This window comes from Cyprinus carpio, chromosome A8, assembly GCF_018340385.1.
Source record: "Cyprinus carpio isolate SPL01 chromosome A8, ASM1834038v1, whole genome shotgun sequence".
NCBI lineage: Eukaryota > Metazoa > Chordata > Actinopteri > Cypriniformes > Cyprinidae > Cyprinus > Cyprinus carpio.
The window spans coordinates 18,944,573-18,972,465 of record NC_056579.1 but is presented as its reverse complement, the minus strand read 5'-3'; the positions used below and the strand labels follow the sequence as shown (position 1 = coordinate 18,972,465).

The following is a 27,893-nucleotide window of genomic DNA, read 5'->3' as shown; positions in this document are numbered from 1 at the left end:
ACAAATCATACTTTAATTTTTTTTTTACTTATTATGGAAATAATGTACTTTAAGAGAATATACAATACTTAAATGTGAACTGAATATGTTTCCACACACTTAACTGCATGTTAACTGAAATGAAAGGGGTCATATGATTTTGCTAAAAAATAACATTATTTTGTATATTTGGTGTACAAATACATATAATACATGTTCATGGTTTAAGGTTCAAAAAACACATTGTTTTCCACATACTGTACATTATTGTTTCTCCTCCATGCCCTGCCTTTCTGAAACGCGTAGATTTTTACAAAGCTCATCGATCTGAAAAGTGAGGTGTGCTCTGATTGGCCAGCTATCCAGCGCGTTGTGATTGGCTGAATGCCTCAAGCGTGTGATGGAAATGTTACGCCCCTTACCATACTGTGATGCGTGTCCCGGCATGACGAGACAAAAACAATAAAACCCATTACAAACGAGGCATTTATTGCATTCAGTGGGGACATAATTACTGATTATAATGACTTATATTGTCTTTTTACGTGTTGCGATGCATCGTGCCGCGTAAACATAAAACCATGTCTGCATTTGTGATCGGAGAAATTACAAACAACAAACACTACTACTCTACACTGCTTAAAACTCGCATTTGAATCATCAGTGGCAAATTCTTTAAATATGAAAACCTACTTACAGGCTGTGAGTCAGCATTATTTGTCAAAACACCGGCATTTGAGTCAAATTTTGAGGTTTTTGAACTGTTCTGGAAAAGCGTTGTAAATACAACTTAACCACTGATTTCTAGTCTTGTCCTCCTTTGGAAGGCCAAACAAAGTAGTTTCGCTTTCACAACGAAACAGCGTCTCCATGACATGATGGCGGCAACAACAATACTAAAGTGAGAATCAAAGTTACACCTTCTTTCTTTGCGTGAACATTTGGGCAACATTATGCAAATCTTCCCACACAGTGACAAAGACATGTGGGGGCGTGTTTAAAAGAGGTGTTATAGGAGGGTGTGGACCAGTCTTAATTTCTATAAAGAATATCTCTTTGGGTTTGAGACTTTTGTCTTTGCAACTTTAGGGATCTTATCTATTCATGAACAGCTTGTAACACTCCAAAGAGAAAGGAAAACTTGAAATCGCATCATATGACCCTTTTAAATGAAAATGTATTGAACTTTAATTTTATGTGCAAATAAACGCAACTGCCTGAACTTCAGATAACGTTTTCTTTTTTTTACCTACTTAAGACTTAAGCACATCTTTATACATAATTTCATAACTTCTATTGTCTTTGAAATGTGGTACTGCTGATTGTACTGACAAGCATTTATGCTAAACTAAAATATACTTTCATGTAATTTCTGTTGACACTTGTACAGTATTTCATGTATGTAAATATATATGTAATTACACATTTGTAAAAAGTAAGCTGCAATTTAGCAAACATATTAAAACATATTAACTTTAAATGTAATATTTTTTAACACAGTTAAAACTATAATCAAGCTCTTAACATGCGCTTTAGTATGTTAGTCAACACATAAGTGTGTTAATAAACATATTACTGGATGTGTACTCTCTTTAATGCAATTAAGTGGCCTTATATTTTCTGAAAGTACAGTTTTTTAAAATAGATTTTTAAAATTTGAATTAAACTACAAGTGCAAATTCAGTACGTATGCTTCTTTTTTTTCTTTTTTTTTTTTTTTACAAAGTTTAAAAGGATTTATTCTGTAAAAAAAAAAAGTGTTATATAAATAATTTTGAATTGACTTCTATACTGGAAAAGTATGTAATATCTAAGTGTGAATTTGACTATTTAGGATTCATTATTATTTCTTACTTTTACGGAATATTATGGCTACCATCAGAAATCATTACACACTAACTCCTTAAACTGTGTAAGTTATTTTGGGACTGTTAAATATTCTAACCTCTGGTGGAAAGGCCATTTAGAGATCTCTTGTACATTTAAATCAATAGCCCTGCTGTATATTAATAAACAGCACACAAAACACACAGAACGGATCAAACATACCCAAACAGATAAATGCATACGTGCAGAAACGTGGTTTCAGTTTGGACATCTCTGGCATGAAATGCCACTTTGGGCTATTTGTGTAATGCGCAGAAGCCTGTGTGTGCGAGTTTGAAGAAAAAGCAGTTTACAAAAAATAGAAAAAATAAATGAATAAATAAATGCAAGGCTTATATAATATGCAAGGTGAGTGTGCACTCAAATAACCAGGAGGGACGGTACCACGACTAATATTCTTCCTCCATCTCTCTCTCGTTAACAGCCACTCAGCTAGGGTTGGGCCGATAGACGATGCCATCATCCAGCGCCGATGCATGACAGACATCACGAAGTTGAGCCAATGTTTCACATCGTCTCTTCTGATGCCAGTTTGGTAGATATCGCCCAACCCTACACTCAGCCATGAGTCAGTACGGGACAAACTATTATGTGACAGTCCTGTTCACCCTCACTCTCTCCATTGGTTCAGCCCATGGTAAATGCTCTTGTTTATTTGCCATGAGGTAAAAGGAGCCACACAGGCCTGGCATGATTGCATCGCTCGAAGCACAAGATTACATCATCACAGCCAACAAAAACCTGACCCACAGCACAGTCACTCTCCAGGGACGCCATCTCAAGAAAATAAAGAAATAAGTAAATGAACAGAAGACAAAAGTTTGTCCCTGAGGCCTGGATTAATGTTTAATGTACTCTTTGACCCATCTATGATTAGATATTGTTTCTAGTTTTACACAGAAGTACTATCTGTTCATTGTGTTGTATTGTTTAGGTCCTAGATTTGGGCTATTCAAGGTCCTGAAGCGAACTGTCCAGTGGAGATGAGTTCCAAAACTGAATAAACACACCTGTCATCTGCCATCTTGGAATGATCAACCATGAGAACTGTTTGAAAGGATGTCAATGAAGCTGAATAAACAGCTTTTGTGTGGGAAACAGTTCAAAATATAATAAACTGACTGCCTGGCTGCTACATTTTGATCCTGTTTGCTGTGACATAATCATTTTGTAAAAATAACTTTATTTGGCGTTTACTACAAAACCATTGTTTTAGAAGAGAATACACAGAAATGTGGCAGATAGGATATATTCCCAGCGCGATCTAGTCTTCATAATCTATATATCACATCAGAAATAAATGCTGCACTGTAATTATTCAATATCTGATTAAAACAAGCTCATTTGATGGTATGAATATAGATGTGCATGTGCATTTGTCATATTTTATATTGTAATTATTTTAGTTAATTACCTTAGTTTAAACCAGCTGTTTATTGTTTATAATATAAGTTGAAAGAAAAGACAAATTATGCAAATGACTGCTGCAATGTACTATCATATAACAAATATACAGTATACTGTTCAAAACATTGATGTTAGTAAGATTAAAATTTTTCTAAGAAATCAATACTTTTATTAAGCAAGGATGCATTGCATTGATCAAAAGTGACAGTGAAGACATTTTTAATGTTACAAAAGATTTATATTTCAAATAAATGCTGTTCTTCTGTACATTCTATTCATCTAAGAATTTTGAAAACGGTACCCCTGTTTCCACAAAAATACTGAGCAGCTGTTTTCAACATTGATAATAATGAGAAATGTTTCTTGAGCAGCAAATCAGCATATTAGAATGATTTCTGAAGGATCTTGTTACACTAAAGACCGGATAATGACGTTGAAAATTCAGCTTTGCATTACAGGAATAAATTACATTTTTAAATATATTAACCAGACAATAGTTATTTTATATTGTAATAATATTTCAGAATATTGTTGATTTTACTGTATTTTTGATCAAATAGATGCAGCCTTGGTGAGTATTAAAGAATTATTTTAAAAACATTTTAAAATCTTACCAATTCCAAACTTTTGAATGGTAGTGTTTGATTTTAATAAATAAAAATATATTATAGATGGGAGATTCATTAATGTCCTTTTCTAACTTGTTACATTCATTAGAAGTTGAAAGTCTGATCATTAATCATTTACAAAAGTGTTTTACAAATATAATTCCATTTAGAATTGAATCTGCACAATGCAGAATTATCTGACATTTATGATAAAAACATTTTGAACGATTTTGAAAGGCTGAATACTTGACAACCAGGTATACTGCAGTACAACATAATGAACGGACTGTATTTCTGCCTCTCACAGCAGGGAACTAGGAACAAAAAGTACTTGTGTCTTAAAGTGTTTCCCATTAAAGCAAGTGTATTATTACCGATAGTTTTTCACAGAATCTAGACATAACACAACCAAGAGCTGCCTCACTGCAACATTAAAGCTGCTCTAAAATGGTTGTTAACTCTAATGCTACTCACACTGAATAAACTTAATTTGAACTTTTCTCATGTATAGCGTGCACACACACATACCAACACATAACCAACAAACCCCTACTGAACGATGACTAAGCGAGAGCTGTCTTTATCTTTGTGTTGTGTCCCTCAGAGCCACACTAAACCCATCCAGTAGCTCTAAACACACTCATCTCACTCTGTTTGCACTACTGACATGAATGACACCTCAAACTGTGTGGCTTATTGAGGAGAGATGTGAAAACAGGCAAAAATACCATATACTTATACGCTAAGGGAGGAACCAAAGCCATTATAGGGAATATAATATAATAAAATAAGAGGACAGGCAACTTTTATTTAAAGGGATAGTTAACCAAAAAATGAAAATTCTGTCATTAATTACTCACCCTCATGTCACTCCAAACCTGCAAGACCTTCATTCATCTTCAGAACACAAATTAAGATATTTTTGATGAAATCTGAGAGCTTTCTGACCCTGCATAAAGCGCAACACAACTGAAACGTTTTACGGCCCAGAAAGGTAGTAAGGACATTTACTTAATTTACTTATTTACTTAATGATTAATGTGCATTGTAGCAGAACTGTGTGAGTGTAGAGAGAAGAAGATAAGGCATAGATGGAGGAGAGATAAAGGAAGAAGGACAGTGGGGTAAAACCGAAAACGTGATTTCATTTTCTACTCTGAGTCATTGCTTCAGCACACACACATGGAAAAAGATGGAAGAGGAAAAAAGACAGAGCTATTCTTTGATACTGTAATAAAACAAAGCCTTTTCCTATCTGATAATACATATATTTAATGATTAAACTGCCCACGCACATTCAATAAACCAAGATGGGAAAGGACAGGTGTGTGTTTGTGTATATGTGTGAGAGGGACAGAGACAGATAGGGAGGAAGAAACTATCATAAAAATAGCAATTTCCAAGACATAGACTCAAGCCTAAAGAGCAAATTCTGTCAACTTGTCTTCCCTGGTGGATTGTGAGAGTTTCTGCTGGTGATTGTTAGCTCCACGCTAAGATCTTGCATAACTGACCTGCTGTGAGCGCACCATTAGGAAACAGTAATACCAAAATGAAAATAAACCATAATTATGCAAATGTATGAAATGAAAACAGTGTTGGGTAATTAGGCTTCTTTCATTTCACTAAGAGTTGGAAAATAACAATAGAGCAATGCCTTCAGCACAAATTATGAGGGCACGTTTACATTGTTATTTGATTTGCACCTGTAAAACTCATTAACCTTAAATATTAAACATGTGTGCATGACACTGTTTGTACTACAACAGCAATGTTGTGTCAATTGCAATGTGTGTTATAACTTTTGTAATAGATTTTTGCCTGGTGGACAATAAAGGAGACATAAATGCATTCAAGGAGGGACCATATTTTGAACACTTCTCATGCTACTACCTCCTTAGGGTAAACTGCTTATTTTGTTGTGTTCATAAGTTGTTTTAGGTAAAAGTATTTCCTAAATGCAAAAATATGAATCTTTCAGGTTAACAGCTTGATAGATAAAACAAAAGTCTTGTTTGCTCATCCTTGATAGGTCAAAATAAATTAATTTTTTAGCTAAATTTCATATCAACCACAGAAGAGTTACATAAATAAAGATCACAGCGGTAATTAACACCCTTGGCTCATTTTAATTACACTCAGGTCACACTAATTAAACACTCTCATACCGCATGTGTCAGATTTCCTGACAGGATGTCTAATGTACAGGTGAGTCAAACACACTTTTACTTCCTTCACTCATTCTTTCCATTTACTGCACAATGCCAGATGACACCAACTACTTAAAAAAAGCCACAACATGTCCTACATGACATTCTAAACAAAACATCACTAATCAAATTAAATTAAAATTAGCATGCATGTTTTATGAACCCATTTTGAGAGGACACATGAAATATTTGTTCTGAAAATTCATTTGTGACAGTGTAGGACCATTTCAAATGAACCAGTGAAGAAAACAGTTGCTAAAAATGGTAAAAAAGACACAGTGACAAGACACAAGATAAATGCATTTAAAAAATAAAGTCCATGGACACATCATAACTACCCACATGCAGATTGAAATAAGCTGATGTGATTATCATATAACGATTACATAGTACAATACAAAACGGGATGTGACTATGGGAAAAACGGGAGTGTTTGCCATTAATAGCACATGTGCAAGTAACAAAAAGGTGATAATTGTTCACGCTAGTGGTCATGTGGTAAATGAAATAATGTGAGCTTAAATGCAGAGTAAAACTAAATATTCACAACAGCTGTGATGAGTTACCTGTGGTGAAACCCTCCCTGAGAGTAAATATAGTGCATTCAAAATGTCAAACAGAAATGCTCCATATGCTGCATTCTGGGATATTCACAAAATACGCTTTACTGTATGTTTCTTTATGACTAAAAAATATTGTTGTCCATTATCCACCATCTGATCCTCAGAACTAAACCAGATGATTTTACTTCTGCAACTTTAGTATCAGTTTAAGTGGTAACAATTTATTTGATAGTGTTATTGTTACACATTGTTACTGTGCAACTAACCTTAAATCAAACCCTAATTCTAACCCTAACCCTAACCCTAACCCAATAGTACATACATGTTGTTAATTAATATTACTCAGAACCCAAATGCATAATTACACTCTAATAAGGATACATTATTATAAAGTGTAACTCTTTATTTATATAATCTCTGCTATGATTGGCTTTGCTCTGCAAACCAGAGTAGTTCACACCGTTGTTCATCAAGGTGGTTTGTAGCTGAATAATGAACAGACGTTGGGAGGTTATACTGAATAGGAAGTTGGCATTAAGAACTGGCAGTAAATGTGAGATAGCCAGCTATTTATACACCTGAAGCACCGTGATAGGCATAATTACGTGAACATGCTCCTCTCTGTCTTTAGAGAATCAATTTAATGTGTGATCATGTGACTCAGGTGCTATATATAACAACTGAATTAAATAACTAAATTATGATGTTAACAAATTAACATTGATAACTAGATTCCCTGCAACTAGAAGCTCTCATTCTGTGTTCAATAGCAAATTTGTGTCATGTCAGCATTTCCCAGTGCACTGAACTACATACAGGGAAGCATCACCCAGAGTGCCACACTGCATGCTTTAAAGTGCATTGTAACATGGCTCTTAAAGTTCAAACAACTTCAACATGACTCTGACCCTGTTTTATTATGACATTTGAAGCGCAGCCAATGATTAAGGGATCATTTCCATTATTTATGCAATGTCTGGCTTTGCACTAACAGGTCCAACTCTGCACATAAACATGCAAAGCAACTAGAAATGTATAAAATAAAAAATAAAATAAATAAAATAAAAAAAAAAAATCCCACTTTAACAAAAAAACTTACAAAAATTAACCTTAATTACAGAAACTCAGTTATGTACATTAACCTTAATAAAATTTAACAAAACTCAGTTATGTACTTGAACCTTAATTACAGTTAATTATATTTACCATATTTGTATATTATATTAATATACTTGTCAGTTTTTGTTTTACACTTTTCCAGGTGGAGATCAAAGCAATGCAGAGTGTGAGACACTTGCATTAACTGAGATGCATGTGATTACAGACGTTTAACATTGGGATCCACTTACTGTATGTTAAAAAATACTAAAATAAAATAAAAATTAAACAAAACATACAATACAATTAAATAATAAACTAAATTACAACATTACACTTAACTTAAAAAAAAAAAAAACATCATTATTATTATTATTATCATAACAGACCCATTTCAAATCTTCCATTTATGTCTAAAATTTTAGAAAAAGTTGTGTCTGCTCAATTGTGCTCCTTCCTGCAAAAAAGATCTCTATGAAGAATTTCAGTCGGGTTTTAGGCCCCATCATAGCACAGAAAACTGCACTTGTTAAAATTACAAATGACTTGCTTCTTGCATCAGACCAAGGCTGAATCTCATTGCTGGTTTTACTTGATCTTAGTGCTGCGTTCGACACCATAGATCACGACATACTCATAGATAGATTACAAAACTATACAGGTATCCAAGGGCAGTTTTTAAGATGGTTTAGATCCTACCTGTCTAATACGGGATTAATTTCCACTGTTACGCTGATGATACTCAACCATATATCTCAATGAGACCAGATGAAACTTCTAAATTATCTAAACTAACAGAGTGTGTTAAAAATGTAAAATATATTACAATTTGCAATTAGACAGATGTACTGTTACTTCCTCTACTGTCATTACTTATTGGACCAAAAAACATTACACAGAATCTCGTAGATTACAATTTGCAATTAGACAGATGTACTGTTACTTCCTCTACTGTCAAAAATCTGGGTGTTATATTAGACAGTAACTTGTCTTTTGAAAATCATATTTCCCATGTTACAAAAACAGCATCTTAGAAACATTGCCAAGCTACGAATCATGTTACCTGTTTCTGATGCAGAAAAGCTAGTTCATGCATTCATGACCTCTAGACTGGACTATTGTAAAGCACTTCTAGGTGGTTGTCCTGCATCCTCAATAAACAAGCTACAGGTAGTCCAAAATGCAGCAGCTAGAGTCCTTACCAGGTCAAGAAAATATGATCATATTACCCCAATTTTACAGTCTCTGCACTGGCTACCTATTAAGTTACGTATCAGTTACAAAATATTATTAAGCTTACTTATAAGGCCCTTACGTGTTTAGCTCCTGCGTACCTAACTAGTCTTCTATGCACTACAACCCCTCACGCTCCCTAAGGTCACAAAACGCTGGACTTTTGATAGTACTTAGGATAGCAAAGTCCACTAAAGGAGGTAGAGCTTTTTCGCATTTGGCTCCCAAACTCTGGAATAGCCTTCCTGATAATGTTCGGGGTTCAGACACACTCTCTCTGTTTAAATCTAGATTAAAAACACACCTCCTTTGGCCAAGCATTCAAACATAAACTTGGCTGAAATTTTGGACTGCACTTATATCTGATCAAATGCGCATTATTATTCTTTAGCTTGGGTTAAACTAATTAATTTTACTTGGCTGGAACAGCAGCTATGCTAATTATGTCTCTATTTGTTTCTCTGTTTTGCCACGGGTAACTAGGTTTCTCTGTTGTTTTGCCACGGGTTTCTCTTTTTTCCCGTGATAACTAGTATTTACAGAACACCTGAGAAGAGAGACAGAAATTCCTGAGAAAAGATCATGCCAACCCCTCAGAGGACCTCAGATGATGCTAACCCAGAGACAACAATACAGAACTACCACATTTTGCTATAAGTTTGATTGCATAATTGCTGTAGTGTTAATTGTCCTTTTTTTGTTTACGTCTTTAATTGATTTTTCCCGAACATTTCTGCCATATGCACATAAACTGACAGTCACCACTGATAGCTACTACTAAATAATGTAGAAACTTAATTTTCTGTAAAGTTGCTTTGCAATGATTTGTATTGTAAAAAGCGCTATACAAATAAACTTGAATTTGATTGAATTATTATATATGTAATTAATTTTTGTAAAAAAACATATAAAAACAACACTGACCACACAACACCACCACTACCCCATGGCCCAGTGTTAAACATAACCACACCATGAAACCTGCTCCTAAACTTACCTGGATTGCACATCAATAACAGCAGAAGTTCTTCATAAACCAAACAATTTATGTTTATTTTTATGTAAGCATATGGTAGTTCAAGCCATGGTAGTTCAAGCCATCTTGTATAAAGTGGAACCTAACACTGTACATGTTAAACTGATCCAACAATCCAGACACCTGAGTGGAAGCCAACATAAGGTAGGGAATGAAATGAAATTGTGACACTCCTGAAGACCTTGTTTGATGACCTAAATTCTGAAAAATAATCATGTGCATTCATTACAACAGATTTAAGTAGAGTTACAGAAGTAAAAATGCCATTCATTTTGAGCACTGATTTGTAATGCTAACTTGCAGACCTTTAGAGACAGAACTACTGTGAGCTTAGAGGCTGTTATGGTATATGCCTTGCACAAGTTAACTCTTCAGTGCAAAACTTTCTGGACTTTCTGGAAACTGATATTAACAATCATTTTAAAAGGAAAAGCTCAGGATTCAAATAAAGTGTTGAAATCACACACAGATGCATGCTTTTACATCAAATTCACTGAACATGGATCAGCCTGCTATAGTGCTACTGATCATGGACAGTCAGATGAAAATGTATCCAGAATGTGTGTGGCTATAGCAGCAATGCTTTAAAGGTGATGAATTTAAAGCCTAGTCAACCATTGTGACCGATTCCTAATGATATCATTAGTTCACATTATATTTCCCCCTCTCGCCATGTTTATGTCAGCAGAAACGACATTTCAAAGGTTGTGAAAGTTGATAAATAATAATGAAAACAAAGTAACCAGGGTCAGATTTATTTCCACGCTGTCTAACTGCTAATGCTCAAGGCTATTCCAAAGGACACTAACAGCAGAGGTCAGCTGGAGTAGAGCTTCAGACGGCTGGCACACAGTCTGAGCCATCAGGAGCAGTCCAGAAGCACAACATGGGTCAATAATTAATACCTGCTGGACAACCCTGACCTAATGCCATATAATCAACAGACACATACAGAGAGACAGATGACAATAGAACGATGGAGAGATTATCAAATACAGCATTTACTGTAAGACTACATGGAGATGAGCGCGCTAAAATGGAGGAGCGTGGAGAGTGAGAGAGAAAGACCTTCTCTCAGCATGTTTGACTCTAAAAGAGAAACGGTGGAACACACACACTGATTCTCCATCTGTTGGCCACAGAGAGGGTGGCACACATGAAAAGAGAGAGAGAGACACCTAAAAACACAAGCAGAGAGAGTTTAAAAAAAGCTCATAATTCATAAATGGATAGACCAAATCAAAAGATAGAGAGAGTGGGAGAAAAGAGCATGGAAGGGGGAAAAGGCGGAGAGAGGATATGAATAAAGAATGACCTCTGACCTGAAGCAGTGAAAATAGGATGCTGGGATTGTGAGAGATGAGTGTGAAAAGGGGATGAGACAAGATTCAGAGAGCAGAATGATGTCAGGAATAACAGGCTTCATGCTTTAGGAAAGAAAATGAAGACTCCTTAATGGCTGAAATGGCTCTTAAAAATAACTCAATAGACTTGGGTCGTGGATGAATGCTTTAAAGAGACACAGTTCACCCAAAGATTAACATGCTTTCATCATTTTCATCACCCTTCAAACCTGTATAACTTTCTTCTGGGGAAAAATGTTTCTTTTTATAATGAAAGGGACCAAAAACTGAGGCTGTCAAGCTCCAAAAAGCATAAAAGTGTCATAAAAGTAGATCTTGATATGACTTGTGCACCATATTTCAGGAACAGGTCACCAGGGGTTAACAGCACTGAAGGGGATGATTATGTGAATAAATTACTTAAATGTCATTCTGTTTGCCACAAAAAGCTATCTTTAGAAGACTTGAAAAATAATGCACAATAATAATAATAATTGCATAATAAGTCAAATGGACCACTTTTGTTTTCTTTATGATATTTTATGCTTGTGCAGCCTTTGCGAAGCTTAAATGCTTCAGTTTATTATAACTGTATGAAAAAAGAGTGATCAGTACAATTCTTCAAAATTTCTCCTGTTATGTTCCACAGTAAGGGAGAGATATGCATGATATACATAATAGTTTAGGGATGAAATGATTACCGGATGATAAATCATGATAAAATTCCCTACGGTTAGTATTACCGTTTCATATTTTAATTATCAATACTGCGATTGGAACAACTCAGGATAAATAAATACTATCCAGCATAAAGCAAAAACATAAGTAACATTCTAAAATACACACAACAAAAATAAAAATATTTTTGAGTGAAAACATGGCGGAAAGCTGGGAGGTTTTAAAAGAGTGCTAAGGAAATTATACAAATTAATATATGAATGAATTAATTATATGAATGTAACTCTCACAAGGTTCTGACTGTCTTCAGAAAAGATTCAATGGCATTTTGTTTTCATCTTCGCTCCATGTAATACTACCTAATAAAGAAGTGTTCTTATTGCAATGCTTTAATTCTGCTGTTCCATAAGCGCCACCTGCTGTCAGTGAGTGGATTTACAGAGTTACATTTAAATTCAGCCTGTGTGCAGGTTTTGTCTGGCCAAAAATGGACCAAATTGGCATGCCCTGATGTAAATTTTGACCAGTTGATGAAAAACAAGCTTATGTGGATTCTACACATTTAAACAATTCGGATAAGGTATCTAGAATTACTTATGGAGTGGATAAAATACATATAATCATTTATTAATCAATCATCATTTTATATTTAAAACTTAACCCTTTTCTTTATTTAAAGGCTGAAATGTGAGGTTTACCATTTTATGAAACTTTTTTCAAAGCTTTATTTGAACATTTAGTACATGTTATTAGATAAACTGTTGTCAGTCATGTTGTCATTTAAAATCCAGACATCATTGGTAATGTTATTGTTTTAATGTTTATGCAAACAAAAAGTAATTTTATTTGTTGTTAGTTGATTTTAAATATAAAACTTGGAGAAACGATTCATGTCTCAGTAATTTTTGAAAATTCCCAGCACATTTTTAACAATAGCATGTTAATACTGATAACTGTGATAATTTTTGTCACTTTAATCATGATTAGAAATTTTCATACCATTTCATCTAATATCAATAATACTTTAATAACAAAAAAGCTTCCTATAAACCCTAAAATTGCTCTCTGTGGTGCTTTCTAAACATGTGTTGATGAAAACCACTGAAATCGATAAAGGCACATTACACCTCAATCTGTATATGTTTTTTTTTTTTTTTTTACAATATTGTGCAGTAGCATCCTAAAATTAAGGAAACCTTCAGTCAGTACAGCCATTACAACAGGTTTAAAAGTGCCAATGAGGTCATAAATCTGAGGTCGCTGTGGTAAACGCTGGAGCACAAGCACAATTAAAATCATAGTGAAGGAGCTAATTAGAGGATCTCAAATAAATCTAGATAAAAATGGAAGCGTTTCATTTGCTGCCTCCGCTATGATCTCTGTAGTACTGGAACAAACTGCCCAGCCAATCAGCACAGTCTTACACCCACATAAATAACTAATATGTGTTCCTTACTAATGACTAACAGCCCCATGGGAGGAGGCGAAGAGGAGGAAGAGGATGCAGAGAGAGAGAGAGAGAGAGAGAGAGAGAGAGAGAGAGAGAGAGAGAGAGAGAGAGAGAGAGTCACTGAATACCATTTGCCTGTAATACCAAACAAATTAATTCTCCAACTTAGAATTTACAAATCCTTCTTGGTTTTTAAAAAGTGGGAATAAATACAGGTACAGTATACCTTAACTGATTTTAAATTAACACACGAAATGGGTTGAAAGTGTAGTGTAGAAATCCACCAAATAATAAGTAGGCCTACTGATTACATTTATTATACAGCCCATTAAGCATTCACTTCTGGTGTTGTGTGATTTGTGAATTTTTGTAAAAATGATTTTTCCAAGTTGTAATAACAATTTCAATAACACATATTACATTACAAGAAAATGACATTTTAGACTTTCTTCTTAAATATTTCACATTTTATTCAATGTGATACTTGTTGTTTCTTTATGTAATTATTTGTTAAATTTACTAGACAGTTTCAAAAACATCAATGATAAACACTAGTTTCACAACTTTAAATTTGTTTTTCTATTAAAAAAAAAAGAAAAGTGAAAAGCCTCACAGGGAATGATTTTGAGTTTATGAAACAAATTAATCAGTGAATTGCTTTTGTAAACTGTCATAAACTGTTCAAAAATTCCTTTTCAATAAAATAATCTGAACCATCAGACAAAGATCAGCAAATATGACAAAAATTATATTTCAGAGTCAATCAATTCTGGTATTTCATCTCATGACATGTATCTATCAACCCATGTCAAAAGGTAGATGTATACAGTGAGCTGTGAAATTCTTGCTGGAAAAAAAAAATAATTTTCAGTGCAACCCTGTAGAAATGCTTAGAAACGGGATTAGATGTGAATTATAGTGCCAAATCTGAACATCACACTGAATGCTTGTGAGAAACATTAAACCTGTGTTCCCCCAATCAGCCTGGTTTATTTTAGTTTTATTGTGCCTTTTTCTGAACACGATGATTCAACATTGTGAAAGGAGAGTGATGGATGGTTCTAGTCAATAATTTCAGACAAGCAAGGATGAACGAGGCAGAAGATGAACAGATCTGAGAGCTCTCGAGACACTTGAGCACAGAATACAGGGGTTGTGCAGCTGCCGGCGATGAGCGAGCAAACATAATTATATGAGTTGGGTAGCGGGTTGAGCTCAATGAGGCAGAGAGAGGAAGAAACACGCTGAGTATGACGCTCTGTAGCTGCTGCTTTTGTTGACGTCTGGATCACCCAAGGATGCAGAAAAAACATCTGCAGAATAGTTAACCTTTCACCCACCAACAACAAACTCTATGTGTTTGCTTATTTAGAAATGGAAAACAAGGAAGCATAAAGCTTGAGCAAGATAAGCAAACAAAATAACAATGAGAGAAGTGGGTATTTCAATTGAATTCCAGAGACCCCAAAAGTGTTTCAGCAAAACATTAACACGGTTTGGGCTTTTGCCAAGCACATAACATACACAGAGCATCGTCCTTCACACAAAAATGTAGGTCTCACTTCTTTCTGAAGGGGTTTACAATGTGCTATTCAAACTGCATCCATAAACCCAAAATAAAGCTCAAACCAAACAAAAACAGAAGAAATGCATTCTGACATACAATCCAAGTCTCAAATTCACAAGTGTCAAGTTTTTCAAGATTAAGTCTTAATATATTTTTAATTAATATTTTTCTGTTTCATGACATGTTTATAAATCTTGTCAAATGAGAATTCAACATTATTATTTTTATTAGGTCACAGTTTCATCAAAAACAATTTCTGAACAATTTTTGACGTTTTTTTTCTGGGGTGGGGTTCGGAGCTTTTTTAAAGGGGTCATATGATGCGATTTCAAATTTTCCTTTCTCTTTGGAAAGTTACAAGCTCTTGGTGAATGAAGGAATCTGTAAAGATGCAAAGACTAAAGTCTCAAACCCCAAAGAGATATTCTTTATAAAAGTTAAGACTTGTCCACGCCCCCCTGAAACGGCTCGTTCTAACATGCCCCCACATCTCTACGTCAGTATGTGGGAAGATTTGCATAACGCCGCCCAAATGTTCACGCAAAGAAAGAAGGCGTAACTTTTATTCTGGTTGTAGTATTGTTGTTGCCGCCGCCACCAAGTCCTATAGACGCTGTGTGTTTCACTGTGAAAGCGAAACTACTTTGAATGGCCTTCCAAAAGAGTACGATATCCGCTTCGTCATGCCTGGAGCTGATCCGTGCTGGTCGCTGAGGAAATACATCAACTTTGCACTGTGGATCACTGAATCAGCTTTCACCGCGGACTTAAGCGAAGTCCAGCCTGCCGCACCGTTGTCAAGCCGCCCGCCTCTGCTCACTCAAGCCGGCTGCGGTGTGTGATGCTGTTTCGTTGAGAAAGCGAAACTACTTTGTTTGGCCTTCCAAAAGAAGACATGACTAGAAATCATGTTTATATCATGTTTATAATGGTTTTTATGTTTATGTCTCGTCGCTCCGACCGGACAAGGGATCACAATATGTTAAGAGGCGTAACATTTCCGTCACACGCTTGAGGCATTCAGCCAATCACAACGCACCTCGAGGTTAGCTGGCCAATCACAGCACACCTCGCTTTTCAGAGAGATAAGCCTTGTGAAAATTTACGCGTTTCAGAAGGCGGGGCATAGAGGAGAAACAATAATGTACAGTATGCGGAAAATAATGTGTTTTTTAACCTTAAACCACATAAACACATTTCATTACACCAAATACACAAATAATGTTCTTTTTAGCAACATCATATGACCCCTTTAATATAAAATGTCTCTAAAAGTTACCCCATAGTAAATAAATAGGCAACTGAATGAGGTAACCTTACGATATAATATAATACTCCTAGAAAAAATGTCTAGGATTCAATATATTATATTATATTATATTATATTATATTATATTATATTATATTATATTATATCATACAATATTACATCAAAATATATACTGAAACAGCTGGAATCCAAGTAAAGTTTCAAGGTAGGTCTAAAATTCTCAAATCAACTTAAATGTGACTCTCTGACTTCAGTTGTCATCTCTGCCACACACTCTTTTGTTGACAAGGCTTGGTAATTCATATCAGCACTCACCCTAAACCTCTCCTCACACCACAAATATAGCACAAAAGGCCCAAACATCCAATAACCTGGAACCACCATGATGAGGTTTAACTAAAAGAACGAGACACTTACTGTTTCCGTAGAGTCGAGGTGTTGTTAGTCCCAGAGCTGTCATTCCGCTCCAGTCGGCCTCTCTCTTTCTCCACAGGGGCTGACCCACATGACAGGCCCCGGGTCAGTCTGGTGTGGGTCCGTCGAGCTGGACCCGGCACCGTGGATGAGGGTATATTACTGCTGCTGTTCTGATGGACACCTCCAGCACTGTGGTTTGGTAGTGATGACGGCTGGCTGGGCTTAGAGCTCTGGTTGTAGTTGTGGTTCTGCGTCAAGTTCTCGGTTCCCGGGTTCCGGTCCTGCCGCAGGTCCTGGTTCTCCTGGTTGACCCGGTCTAGCTGTGTTTGGAGCTCCTCGATGCGTTTACGCTGCGTCTCTAGAAGTTTGGCCTGGTTCTCAATGATGTTATTGAGCTCCAGAAGATACTCCACAGCCCGATTTGGGCTGTCTGGGTTGGACTCCATAATTTGGGCCCCCCCCCCACCTGATAAGTTCAGTGGGGGGGAGATAAAACAAAAGAGCCTGAAGGTAGAAACTTGATAAAAATGTCTTTTATCCTATAAATTGCAACATGAGTCTCAACAACTGAAAAACACCAGCACAGAACATGTAGAGCACCAATGTTATCGACTGCGTCTTAATGTTCATCCATGAATACTTCAAATGTAAAAAAGTACAGCGGTAACCACAGCTCTCAGCAAATGAGTTCAAAGGTCAATAATTTGCATCCTCTCAGCTGCAAAGATTGTACTTCAACAAGTTAGTGAAAAAAGATGATGTATAAAGAAGAAAAAAAAGACATGGACAGTTCTGGGCATCAGCTTGTAGCTTTTCCAGACAAAAAGATCCATCTGAGTCCAATGACGACATGAAATCATAAGTGATGTAAATAAATGCCTATATTACAGTCAGAGGAAATAACATCTATAGATCATTTCTAGTGTTTCATTATATAATCCAGTCATCTTGAGATTTGCTGTGCTACACATAACTCCCACATGCTGAGGTAGCACAGTGGAAAATGAGGAACAGCAGCAAACAGATATAAATCTAATCCCTGAAATCCAAGAGCTGTACAGCTTGAGATATTCAACATACTGTAAAAAAATAAAGTGAAGAAAAGGCTTTCTTCATTAACAGAAAAGTGAAATTCCGTAAAACTGAACCACAAATGTAATTTCCAACATCTCAACACAGTAAACTGTCTTCATTCAGGCAGCAGAAGAGGAATTTGCGACTGAAACATTAAAAGTCTATGACACACTTGCTCAATATAGTGTCAGTAATATATATTTATATATATTCAAAATGAAATGTAGGCTATACATGGCTTCACGTATGTTAAAAATCCTACTTACACCTCTCTTTATCGGTTTCTTTTCCTCAACCCATTTTCATGGATATCATTCAGTTCATCTCGAGATCAAAATTCGCTCTTCTTGTTTAATTCAACCTCGTCGAGTTTGAATAACACCGTCGTTTGTCTTCTCTCAGCAGACTTTTCCCAGACGTCGATCTTCGAGCTGGACCACCTGCTGTAAAGTTCGCGCTGCTCTGTGCTGCTGGTTTTGGAGATGATCTCGCGGTCGCTCAGGTTCGTGAGCGCGTTCCTCACCTGACAGATCCGATAGCAACTGCAGGCAGAGAAGCGTTAAACTCGTCTTTCCTGCGCTCGTCACACAGCCAACCCACGCAAGATCTTTTCAGCACGCGAGAGAGAGAGACTTCAACAACGAAGCACAAACATATTACACATGGAAATGATTTCAGTAGCCTTACAAAAATTACCATGGTTACAATATCTCTGGTAAAATACCATAGTTACAACTGTTACTGTCAAATAATTAATATTAGGAAAGTGATTTTATTTTATTTTCAATTAGGCTAAACAAAATCAATTTCCTGTTAGACAAACCTGGTAAAAACTGGTAGCTTTTTTTTTTTTTTTTTAACACCATAGTAAATAGTTTCTGGCTGGTCTGAGATGGTCATTAGCTATTCTCCACACCAGCTAAACCATGCTCTTAAACAAAGCTACCACTTAAACTGGATTTTCCAGCAGGAACTAAAATAATAATAATAATAATTGCAGTAACTATGGAAAATGTAGATTGTAAAATATTATAAACCACTAAAATTGAAAACTTAATTTTCTTTTGCCTTCATTTTAAGTAAAAGTGATGCCACAACATGCAGAAATGAGTTTATTTCACTTTCACAGACCATTTAGAATCTAATTATGAAGCAAATTTAGTTGAAAATGAATAGAGTTGTAATAACCGTGGAAGTGTTGTACGATATAATTAATTAATAATAGTATTAATACAATATTAGATGAAACATTTCATTTCGAAACTGACATTTAAACATTAAAAAGTAAGTGTCTAATATAATTGTATTATTTATTCTAAAATTCTATACTAATAATACATAATAAAATAATAATTATTATAAATATCAGCAGTAATATAAGTAGTAGTTGTTGTTTTTGGTTCTCAAATACTAAATCTCAGATACTAAAGTAAAGTTATAACCATACAGTTTTTTCTATATTCTTGATACAAAGTACTTTTCAATAAGCTTTGCTGTCATCTACTGCTCAGGACAAAAACAAAAACACAAAGTATCACTGCACACACACACACACACACACACACACACACACACACACACACACACACACACACAAAGCAAGCAAGAAAATTCACTCCAGGCCACAACTGATCTCAGGTAGATAGATGAATCTTTATTATAACTCTTATATAATTTGTTACCTGCATCTGGGTTACAATGGATTATAACAATATAATCATAATAGAAACATAATCTTATATGTATATATATAATTTTTATATATTTATATTTGTATCTATTTACAATTGGTACATATGGTCATAGACATTAGTATGTATATGGACATAAAGACAATGTCAGATTCTTCAGATTGAACATGTAATAAACATGACTCATTAGTGAAAGCTTATGTGGCATTGGTTCATACTCTGAATTTTATGATATGTTTAAAGATGTGTGGACCACCAACACCAGACTGACTTCAACAAACTGATCCCAGACCTGCTGGGGCTGCACAGATTACACTGCTGTCTCAATTAAAATGCCAGCATCTTATGCATAGTTTAAATGTGCATACATTCTGGTAGACAGTATGACACACAGAATGAACAATTTTGGGTTTGATGACAGATTAGGAACTTAATGATCAGCAAAAAAATAAATCAAGGAAAACAACTGGTAAACAGTAGGCACAGTTCTTAGGTTAAATGATAAAATATCATCAGTATTTCAACAGTTAACAAAAGCATAATACAGTCAACCTCTCTCTCATGTTTACTAGCAAGCTTTCATCAGTAAAGATAAAGACCCTGGGTGCATTAAACTAAAGAGGTTTTGCAGGCTTGGCACAACTCCTCTCAATATTGCAAAGCCCAACTTATATTTTCAGTACAAAACATCAGTCCTTTTTGGTTGATGGGGTCAAACCTGCCAAGAGAACCATTTCATAAAGTATAACTGTTTTCTATAAATGACACTTCATGTTTCATAGTGAAGTCTCATTTAATGTTTTTACAGATAATTCATCTGAAACTGTTGGACTGACAGTTAATCTTTGTATGTGTTAATCATACTTTGTTAACTGCAAGAAATGTGTCATGGGTCAAAATATTCCTTTTAAATGACATACAACTTTGTCAAAAGGAAAACTTTTACAAATATGGATCATGTGACATTTAATTTTGAACTTAATTGAGATATCTGAGGTCACAGAGGCCAAGGTCAGCAGACAGGAGGAGTCTTTTGTCACCAAGGCAACAGTAAGGGTCACACTAAGGGTGTATAGAGGCATACTCAAAAAAGAAAAAAAAGTTTACAGTTTTTATATCTGCTCCCTGAGATGTCGAAAAATAGAGGGCACAAAATGGGAATCATTTTTGAACAAATGCATTAAATTAAAACATTATTATAATGATTTAAAATCAGGGGGAACTATAGGGAGTGTGACAAATATATCTCCCCTGAAATCTTTAAGTTTACATAATGTACACACTTCATTCACAAGCATGCAAATTAAAAATCAGCTATAAGGCTAAAGGCAGAGAACTGGATTTCAAGGTAGCATGAATTATAAAGAGAATGTTTGGTTAATGTTTAAAACCTGAAATCTTAAAATTTTTAAAATACAGTTTTTCCAGGTTTCTTTGATAACAAAAGATAAAAAACTGTAAAAAACAGTTTTACTGCACAAAAACTTTTGAACAGTACTGTTATATACTGCAGTAGTTAATAATGCCAGACTTTCTTCATGGAGGACAAAGCGAAAGAGATGAAGAGAGAAATGCTTGAGAGAGCAAGCTGCAGTGGAAGTGTTCAAGAACTGCTTAAATGAGCAGGGAAAAACAATATAATAGAAATAATGTCCTGTAAAAACAATTTGGCACAAAAGTAAAAGATGTGTGTTAATAATGGCATTGCCTCATGCAGGACAAACCACCATGATGCTTGGCATTGTGTACAGTACTATGAATATTGTTGGCACGAAATTTTGAAGTTTCTCAGCATGTTCTGGATGGTTGTGCATCAAACTACTTCATACTTTAAACTTGGCATTGTGTACAGTACTATGAATATTGTTGGCACGAATGTTTGATATTTTTCTCATTTGTAAGTCACCTTTGATAAAAGTGCCTGCTATATAAATAAATGAAAAAAATTAAAATTACTTAAATTCCAAACCAAAAAAGCAAAAAAATAAGCATAATTCAAATTAGCAAAAACATTAGCAAAATTTACTGTTGCTACTGGTGACATATGCTGGACTACCGCAGTACAATCATTTCGTCTGCTTAAACTCCGCCCCTTTCTTACAATCAGCTGCAAGCTGGCATTCAGATCTGCCTCCATCCAATCAACTACCAAGATATTTTACCAAGTCCCCGTCCTACATTTCTTTCTTTTCGACAAACCATTTCACTCAGATGTACGCCACAAATACGAAAGATTGTCACTACTTGAGTTTCACTGCGACTTTAAACACAAGTATAATCAATAGTAATATTGATAGTTGCCTTAGCAACATAAATTATGTTTCTGTTTCTCTTCCTTTCTCAACCATCCATATCCCTCTCAACCTCTCTAATGAACCCCTGTGAGCTGGGTTTTATCCAGGGGCCTGGAAGGGGGGGCCCCGGCGCCCTCTGTGTGGTTTTTCGAGTCCTGACGTTCATTCCGATACACTGAGAGACCAGAGATACTGGCTGCAGAAACGCTCCACTCTGACACACTAGTTCCTGACTCGGACTCTGCATAGTTGGATGGTGCAGATGTGATGAAAGCAAATGGGGTAAGGCAGACGATTACCGAAACTTGTTTCTGCTTTATTTTCATACTCTCGCTCTATGTTTGTCTGGAATCCCTCGTTCAATTTTTTTTGTTCAGCTCCCACTCAAGCACTTCCTTATTTGCCTCATTTTCTATTTCACATTCCTTGTCGCCCTCTGAAGCAAGCGTTTTCCTCTCCTCCCTCTCCCATTCTTTGTCTTTCAGCCTTTCTCTCTCTCTCATCCACACTTGTTCTGTCTCTCTTTCCCACTCGTCCTCCTCCTCATCTTCCTCCCACTGCAGTTTAGGCTCAGGAAGTCTCTGGTTATTGATAGTTTGTGTGTTCTTGCTCTCAATCTTTCTCTCCACCCGTCTCATCCTCTCCTCGCTCTTGCTCCATCTTGACATGTCTTCCCTTCCCTTCTCTTGTCATCTTTTTCAACCCTTCCCTGCATGTTTTCTTCACTTTGTTCGGCAGTCTAGGCAAGCTCTGTGTCCTTCGTCTCCTCCTTTTGTCTCTCGACCTTCGCCCCCTGCCCTGATTGCCGCCCTCGAGAGTGTCAGGTCTCTCGCGGTCTTCTCCATCACTTCCCCTCTCTCTCTGTTCTCTCTGCTCTCGGTTGGTCTTTCCTGGTTCCTGAACTCTGGATGTGGCGTCTTGTTGAGCAAGGCGACGGCTCACTGCAGCCAAACCCGACTGCAGGGCCTGGGGTGAGGAGGAGACAGCTGTGACGTGATCACGGTCTGAGAGTGAAACACATGAGAGAGATGATGGTGGAGAGAAAAGGGAAATGGGAAAAAAGGGATAGTTAAACTAAAAAATTAACAGTTATCATTTACTCGCCCAATTATGTAACATTAGAACATTCCAAACTTTTTGTTTTTCTGTAGAAAACAAAAGGAGAATTTTTAAGGAATTCCACACTGATATTTTAATACATCAAGTTAAACTATAGGAAAATGACAAATGATGACTTGGCAACTCGCTAGAAAAAAATTAAGTTAAGTTAAAGCCATAAAAACCATATACCATATAGTTCAAAAACCATATTTATATAACTATAATAACCCTGTAACAATGTCTGTTGAGCCTCTAAAGCCACAAAAAAGCACAACAGAAGCACATTAAAAGGTAGTTCATACTAGGAATCGTTCATGATGGTTGACTAGTAGTCAAATTATTGGATTTAATGGAAAGAAGTTGTTTGTTCACTGAAAAGCTTCCACTTCATTGTTACTTTCGGTTTGATGTCAAGTGGCATGACTTGAAATATACTGTACGAGTGGTACACACTACTTTTATGTTTGTTTGTTTTTTGATCACAGCATACAGGTTTGGAACAAGTAAGGACGGATAAATAATGACAACGTTCTCTTTCTTTGGTGGATTATTTCTTAAACATTCACAAACATTGTTACAAATAGTTCAGTGCTTTTGTTGCAGATTTTAGAAGAAAAGACGGGATTTGTATGAGAAAATATTTAAGCAACTCTTGTTCAAGTAAAATGGAAAGTCAATTATGGTTTAGATAGCTTTGAATACCAATCACAGCTAATGTTCCAGAGTACTTCAAGTGTTTCTCTCAGGTCTTTTGTCCCCCTCTTTAGTCAGGACTTTGAGGTAATTCTGAATGTGCCATGTGCTTCACATTTAAAGCTGCGGCTGACTCATTAAAACCAAAAGATAAGAAGCTTTGAAATGCAAAAGCTTTTGATATGCTAATAATGAACCACTTAATTATATGCAACAGAGTATGACATAACTAAAAAAAAGAAAAAAAAAAAAGAAACGAAAATAAATAAATAAAATCTGTTTACAATTACAATAAAGGCAAATAACATAATTAGGGCTACCAAAGTTAACATATTAATGTTTCTAAGTATGTTTAACACTGTTGATATTCATACAGTTTCCTGCAACTTAGTTCACATCCTAACCTAAAACACTTAGTCAAAATAGTCAGAATATTAGCAGGACAATTATTTAGCCAAAATGTCTAATATAATTGATTCATATAATTAATAGCACTTTTTAATTAAGAGTAATTATTGTTCCAAATTACATGATTAAAAATAATAAAATCATTTGCAGTCTTTGTGTGGCGAAATGAAATTACCATGATTAACTACCAAGATATTATTGAAGATAAACTAGTATGAAATAAAAGCACCATTTAAAAATGGTAATGAGAGGGCCAACTAAGGGCTGCTACACTGTCAAAGGACATCTCTTCATCATATTTTATTTTCTCTCATTAAACAAGAAGCTGAATGCACTGAAAATTAATGGACAACATTTTGAAAGAAACAAAATAATGTAATAATAAATTAAAGACATTTAATCATGTCCCCTTATCATCATTCTATTCTGTGAGGAACTCTCCTCTCATATCAGAGCAGCTGATGCCTGACATCCTTCAAAATGCCATAATGTCTCTTAACTGTATTCATTTGGATGGTTTATAATCATATTATTCATATTATTACATTTATTGTAAACAAATCATGAAATCAATGGCAATTATTTTAATTTATTGACAGTCTAAACAAATCATGAAATCAATGGCAATTATTTTAATTTATTGACAATCTTAAAATGGCAATTATTTTAATTTATTGACAGCCTTAAAATAATAATAATTAAAAAAAAAAAGACTAATTTAATTAGCTTCATCTGGAATTACCAACGAACATCACAGCTGTTTTCATCACATCACAGTTGATATCACAGAAACATATGACAGGGAGAGTGGAAAGCAGTCAAAGACGTTTAGATGACAGAGAAATATGAGAGAGATGTAGAGAAACATTAAAACGCAGAACTAACAGGAACAGCTACCAACCGCGTATTTTCTGGCCTTCCAATCACATAGAAACACGGTTCGCCCAGCTTGGAGTTGGTCATACAGAGAGAGAGACTGGAGAGCTCCACTACAGGAGGAAGAGGAAGAGGGAAGGCCAAAAGAATTTAAAAAATAAAGCGTTGATGGAGAGGTGGGAAAGTTAAGAGGAAAGTGAAATGAATTAAAAAAATGGTTCATAAGAAATAAAGACAACGAAAGATCAAAGAAGATGAAAATCAAAAGAAATCAGCGAGATGAAGGATGAAGGGAAAGCCAAATGAGATGACCAAAAATCAAAAGCAAATTAAGAGAAGTAAACATAAATTTGTTAATGAGTGGATAATATTGGATAATAAGTAAAAGTGGATCATAAGGAATATCAAAAATATGAAATCAAAGAGAACAGGAAAAGGAAAAAAAAGTCCAAATAAGAAAGCAGAGAACAGCTATTAGTAAGCTAATAGAAAAAGTGAAATACATTATCATAGGTAGCAAATGACTGTTCACATATTCAATATCTGTACAGTGGCCATGATAAAACAAACATTACAAACATTAAAAGTTGACTGGATGAGCCACATTTGAGGCCATTAATATATAGTCACTTTTGACCACACCATTCATTAAATTCTGCACATTCTATATGCAAGTCTACATCTACAAAGAAAAAGCAATAAAGAAGCCACATAACCACACATGGTTAAACCACTATTACAAACAATTACATTCTTTTATATCTGATAACCCATAATACCATTTGTGATAGCAAACGGATCATAAAAGGAATGTGAATATGACCATCTAATATTTTAGATGATGTATGATAATGTGATGTTCAGCTGACCTCTGATCTGTTGTCTTACCGTTGTCAGGGACGTATCCATTTCCTCTTTTGAACACGAGGTGTATCCTGCTTCCTCCGGTCCTGATCTGCTCCACAGCCTGACTGTGACTCATTCCTGCTGTACTGTCTCCATTGATCTCCACCAACTGATCACTCACCTGCAACATACACAATTACCACAGAAATCAGACACAACTGTGTAATTGACATGATTTTTACAGAGGCACATAATAATAAGAAATGTTTTTAAAATGTTTCTTGAGCACAGCAAAGATGGAGTAGTGATGATGCTGAAAATTCAGAGGTCCCAAAAAAGCAAACATTTTGTAATTGCCTAATATTTTCACAATACCACACTAAGCACAAGAGATGTCTTTCATACCTGCAGTAACATAAAAGAGCTTTCTCTTGACTTGATATCTTGACTTATACAGTAGTTCTTGAGCTACTATAATTACTACAGACTGACCCTAACCTAAAACCTTCCATTTACATTATTTAGTCTCTTTACATAAACCTTCCATTTACATTATTTAGTCTCTTTACATTGGTCTATAAGTGTTTTTTCAGGCATTTTTGTATAATTTTATACACAATAGTATATCAAGATCAAAGCCACACACCCGCACCTGTATTTTGTGGCTGCGTGAGGCTGGTCCTCCCTCCATCAGTCTCAGCACATAGAGGCCCATGTTATACTCACTCCCTCCTCTCAGACTAAAGCCGAATCCAGTGGACCCCCTCTCCAGTTCCACACTGTAGTACCGCGTGGCATCCTGCTTTGTGTTTTAATGTGGACCAAAAAAAGGAAAAGAGTTATTTTTTGCCATTTTTTGCCACATAGCTTATGTTCAGGCACTGTAAGATGAAAGTATAGCTGACCTTTGGTTTTGATCTGTGAGTTTTCCTGTTCTTATAATCAGAGTCATTTTCTGCTCGCTCGGAGGAATCTGACAGCAGAAAGGTATTAGGATACATTTTTGCTATAATGTTATCTATTGCTCATTCAAAAACAAATAATAATAATTAAAAAAGAAAAAAAAATTTATTAGCCCATACTGATATATTTGTTTTTATATTTTATGCCACTAAACAGCATGTTGGCTGTTATTAAATCTTAACCATTTACAAAGGGCCAAATAATTTACAAGCTTCAAGTGAAATATTATGATGTACATTAAAAAATATAGATAACTTTAGTTCTCAAAAGATGAGAATATTGGAAAAATGAGCCTTGATTTTATCTACGTACTTTCAATATTTGCCTAATCAGACAAAACAAACAATAAACAATAAAAATATGAAAAAATTCAAGTATGGGGATTATGCAGTGAACATAGATAGACCGATAGAGAGATAGATTCATCTAGATTCAAGCTCAGGACATTCAACCAACCAACCAACTTCATGAGGTGCATGCTGGGATGCATTTAAACAGTACTGAAGGTTGTTTAAAAAATAAACAATTTTTAAACATATAAACTTCTCATAAAAAAAAAATACTCATAAAAAAATAAAAAAATTTTAATGTTATATATTGCTCATAAAAAAATAATACTACTATATTTCTTTAAAAAAGTATAAATGATCAGCCCAGGTGAGTGCACTTACGAGCACTAGCACGAGGTACGATGGTCAAGCGGAGTGTGTTTCCAGCTCTCCTCAGGATCTGTGCCAGCTCTCTGTGGGGTAAACTGACCACTGATCTCCCGTCTACCGCCTCTAGACGATCTCCAGGCCGGATCTGACCGCTGCGTGCCGCCGGGCTGCCTCTGCGTACCGTCACAAACCTGTGAGGCAGCAGAGACACTGCTGCAGGACAAACAGAGATAAATAGCATTCATATAACATTCAGAGTGCTGATTGTGCAAAACTCGCCACACAGTACTGTTGTGATGCAAGAGTGGTTGCCAGGGTGTTGTTATGTGTTGCTAGGGTACTGTTTGTTACTTTGTTATCAGAGAGTCAGTAATGATACACTGTCATTTCACTGAGTATATATGAGACAGAATAAAAGAAAAAAGAAAGAGCAGAAAAATCACATTGCATCTTTTAAATAAACAACCCCTAAGCATAGAAAGAACAGTTACCAAATACTTGCACAAAACACACACAGTTAGGAATCAAGATGGATTATCTAA

At 35.5% G+C, this 27,893-nt stretch overlaps 2 protein-coding genes across 6 annotated transcripts in view; both read right to left on the bottom strand.

The window, feature by feature from the left end:
* LOC122145942 (IQ motif and SEC7 domain-containing protein 1-like) overlaps positions 1–18,437 on the bottom strand; it is a 56,132-nt gene extending 37,695 nt beyond the window's left edge. The window contains 1 exon segment of the mRNA XM_042762627.1: positions 16,747–18,437. Coding sequence (XP_042618561.1) covers positions 16,747–17,192 — 446 coding nt within the window. The 5' untranslated portion in view covers positions 17,193–18,437.
* A 3,714-nt stretch (positions 18,438–22,151) lies between these two features.
* LOC109056880 (membrane-associated guanylate kinase, WW and PDZ domain-containing protein 1-like) overlaps positions 22,152–27,893 on the bottom strand; it is a 56,707-nt gene continuing 50,965 nt past the window's right edge. For 2 of the 5 annotated variants that reach the window (XM_042762630.1, XM_042762632.1), the window contains 5 exons: positions 27,364–27,564; positions 26,635–26,702; positions 26,382–26,528; positions 25,772–25,910; positions 22,152–22,809 (listed from right to left, as the gene is read on the bottom strand). In XM_042762630.1, the coding sequence (XP_042618564.1) occupies positions 22,418–22,809; positions 25,772–25,910; positions 26,382–26,528; positions 26,635–26,702; positions 27,364–27,564 (947 nt within the window). In that variant the 3' untranslated portion in view covers positions 22,152–22,417. Of the gene's footprint in view, positions 22,810–24,908; positions 24,997–25,771; positions 25,911–26,375; positions 26,532–26,634; positions 26,703–27,363; positions 27,565–27,893 lie in introns of all 5 variants that reach the window. The other 3 variants (XM_042762631.1, XM_042762628.1, XM_042762629.1) reach the window with 3 other exon arrangements.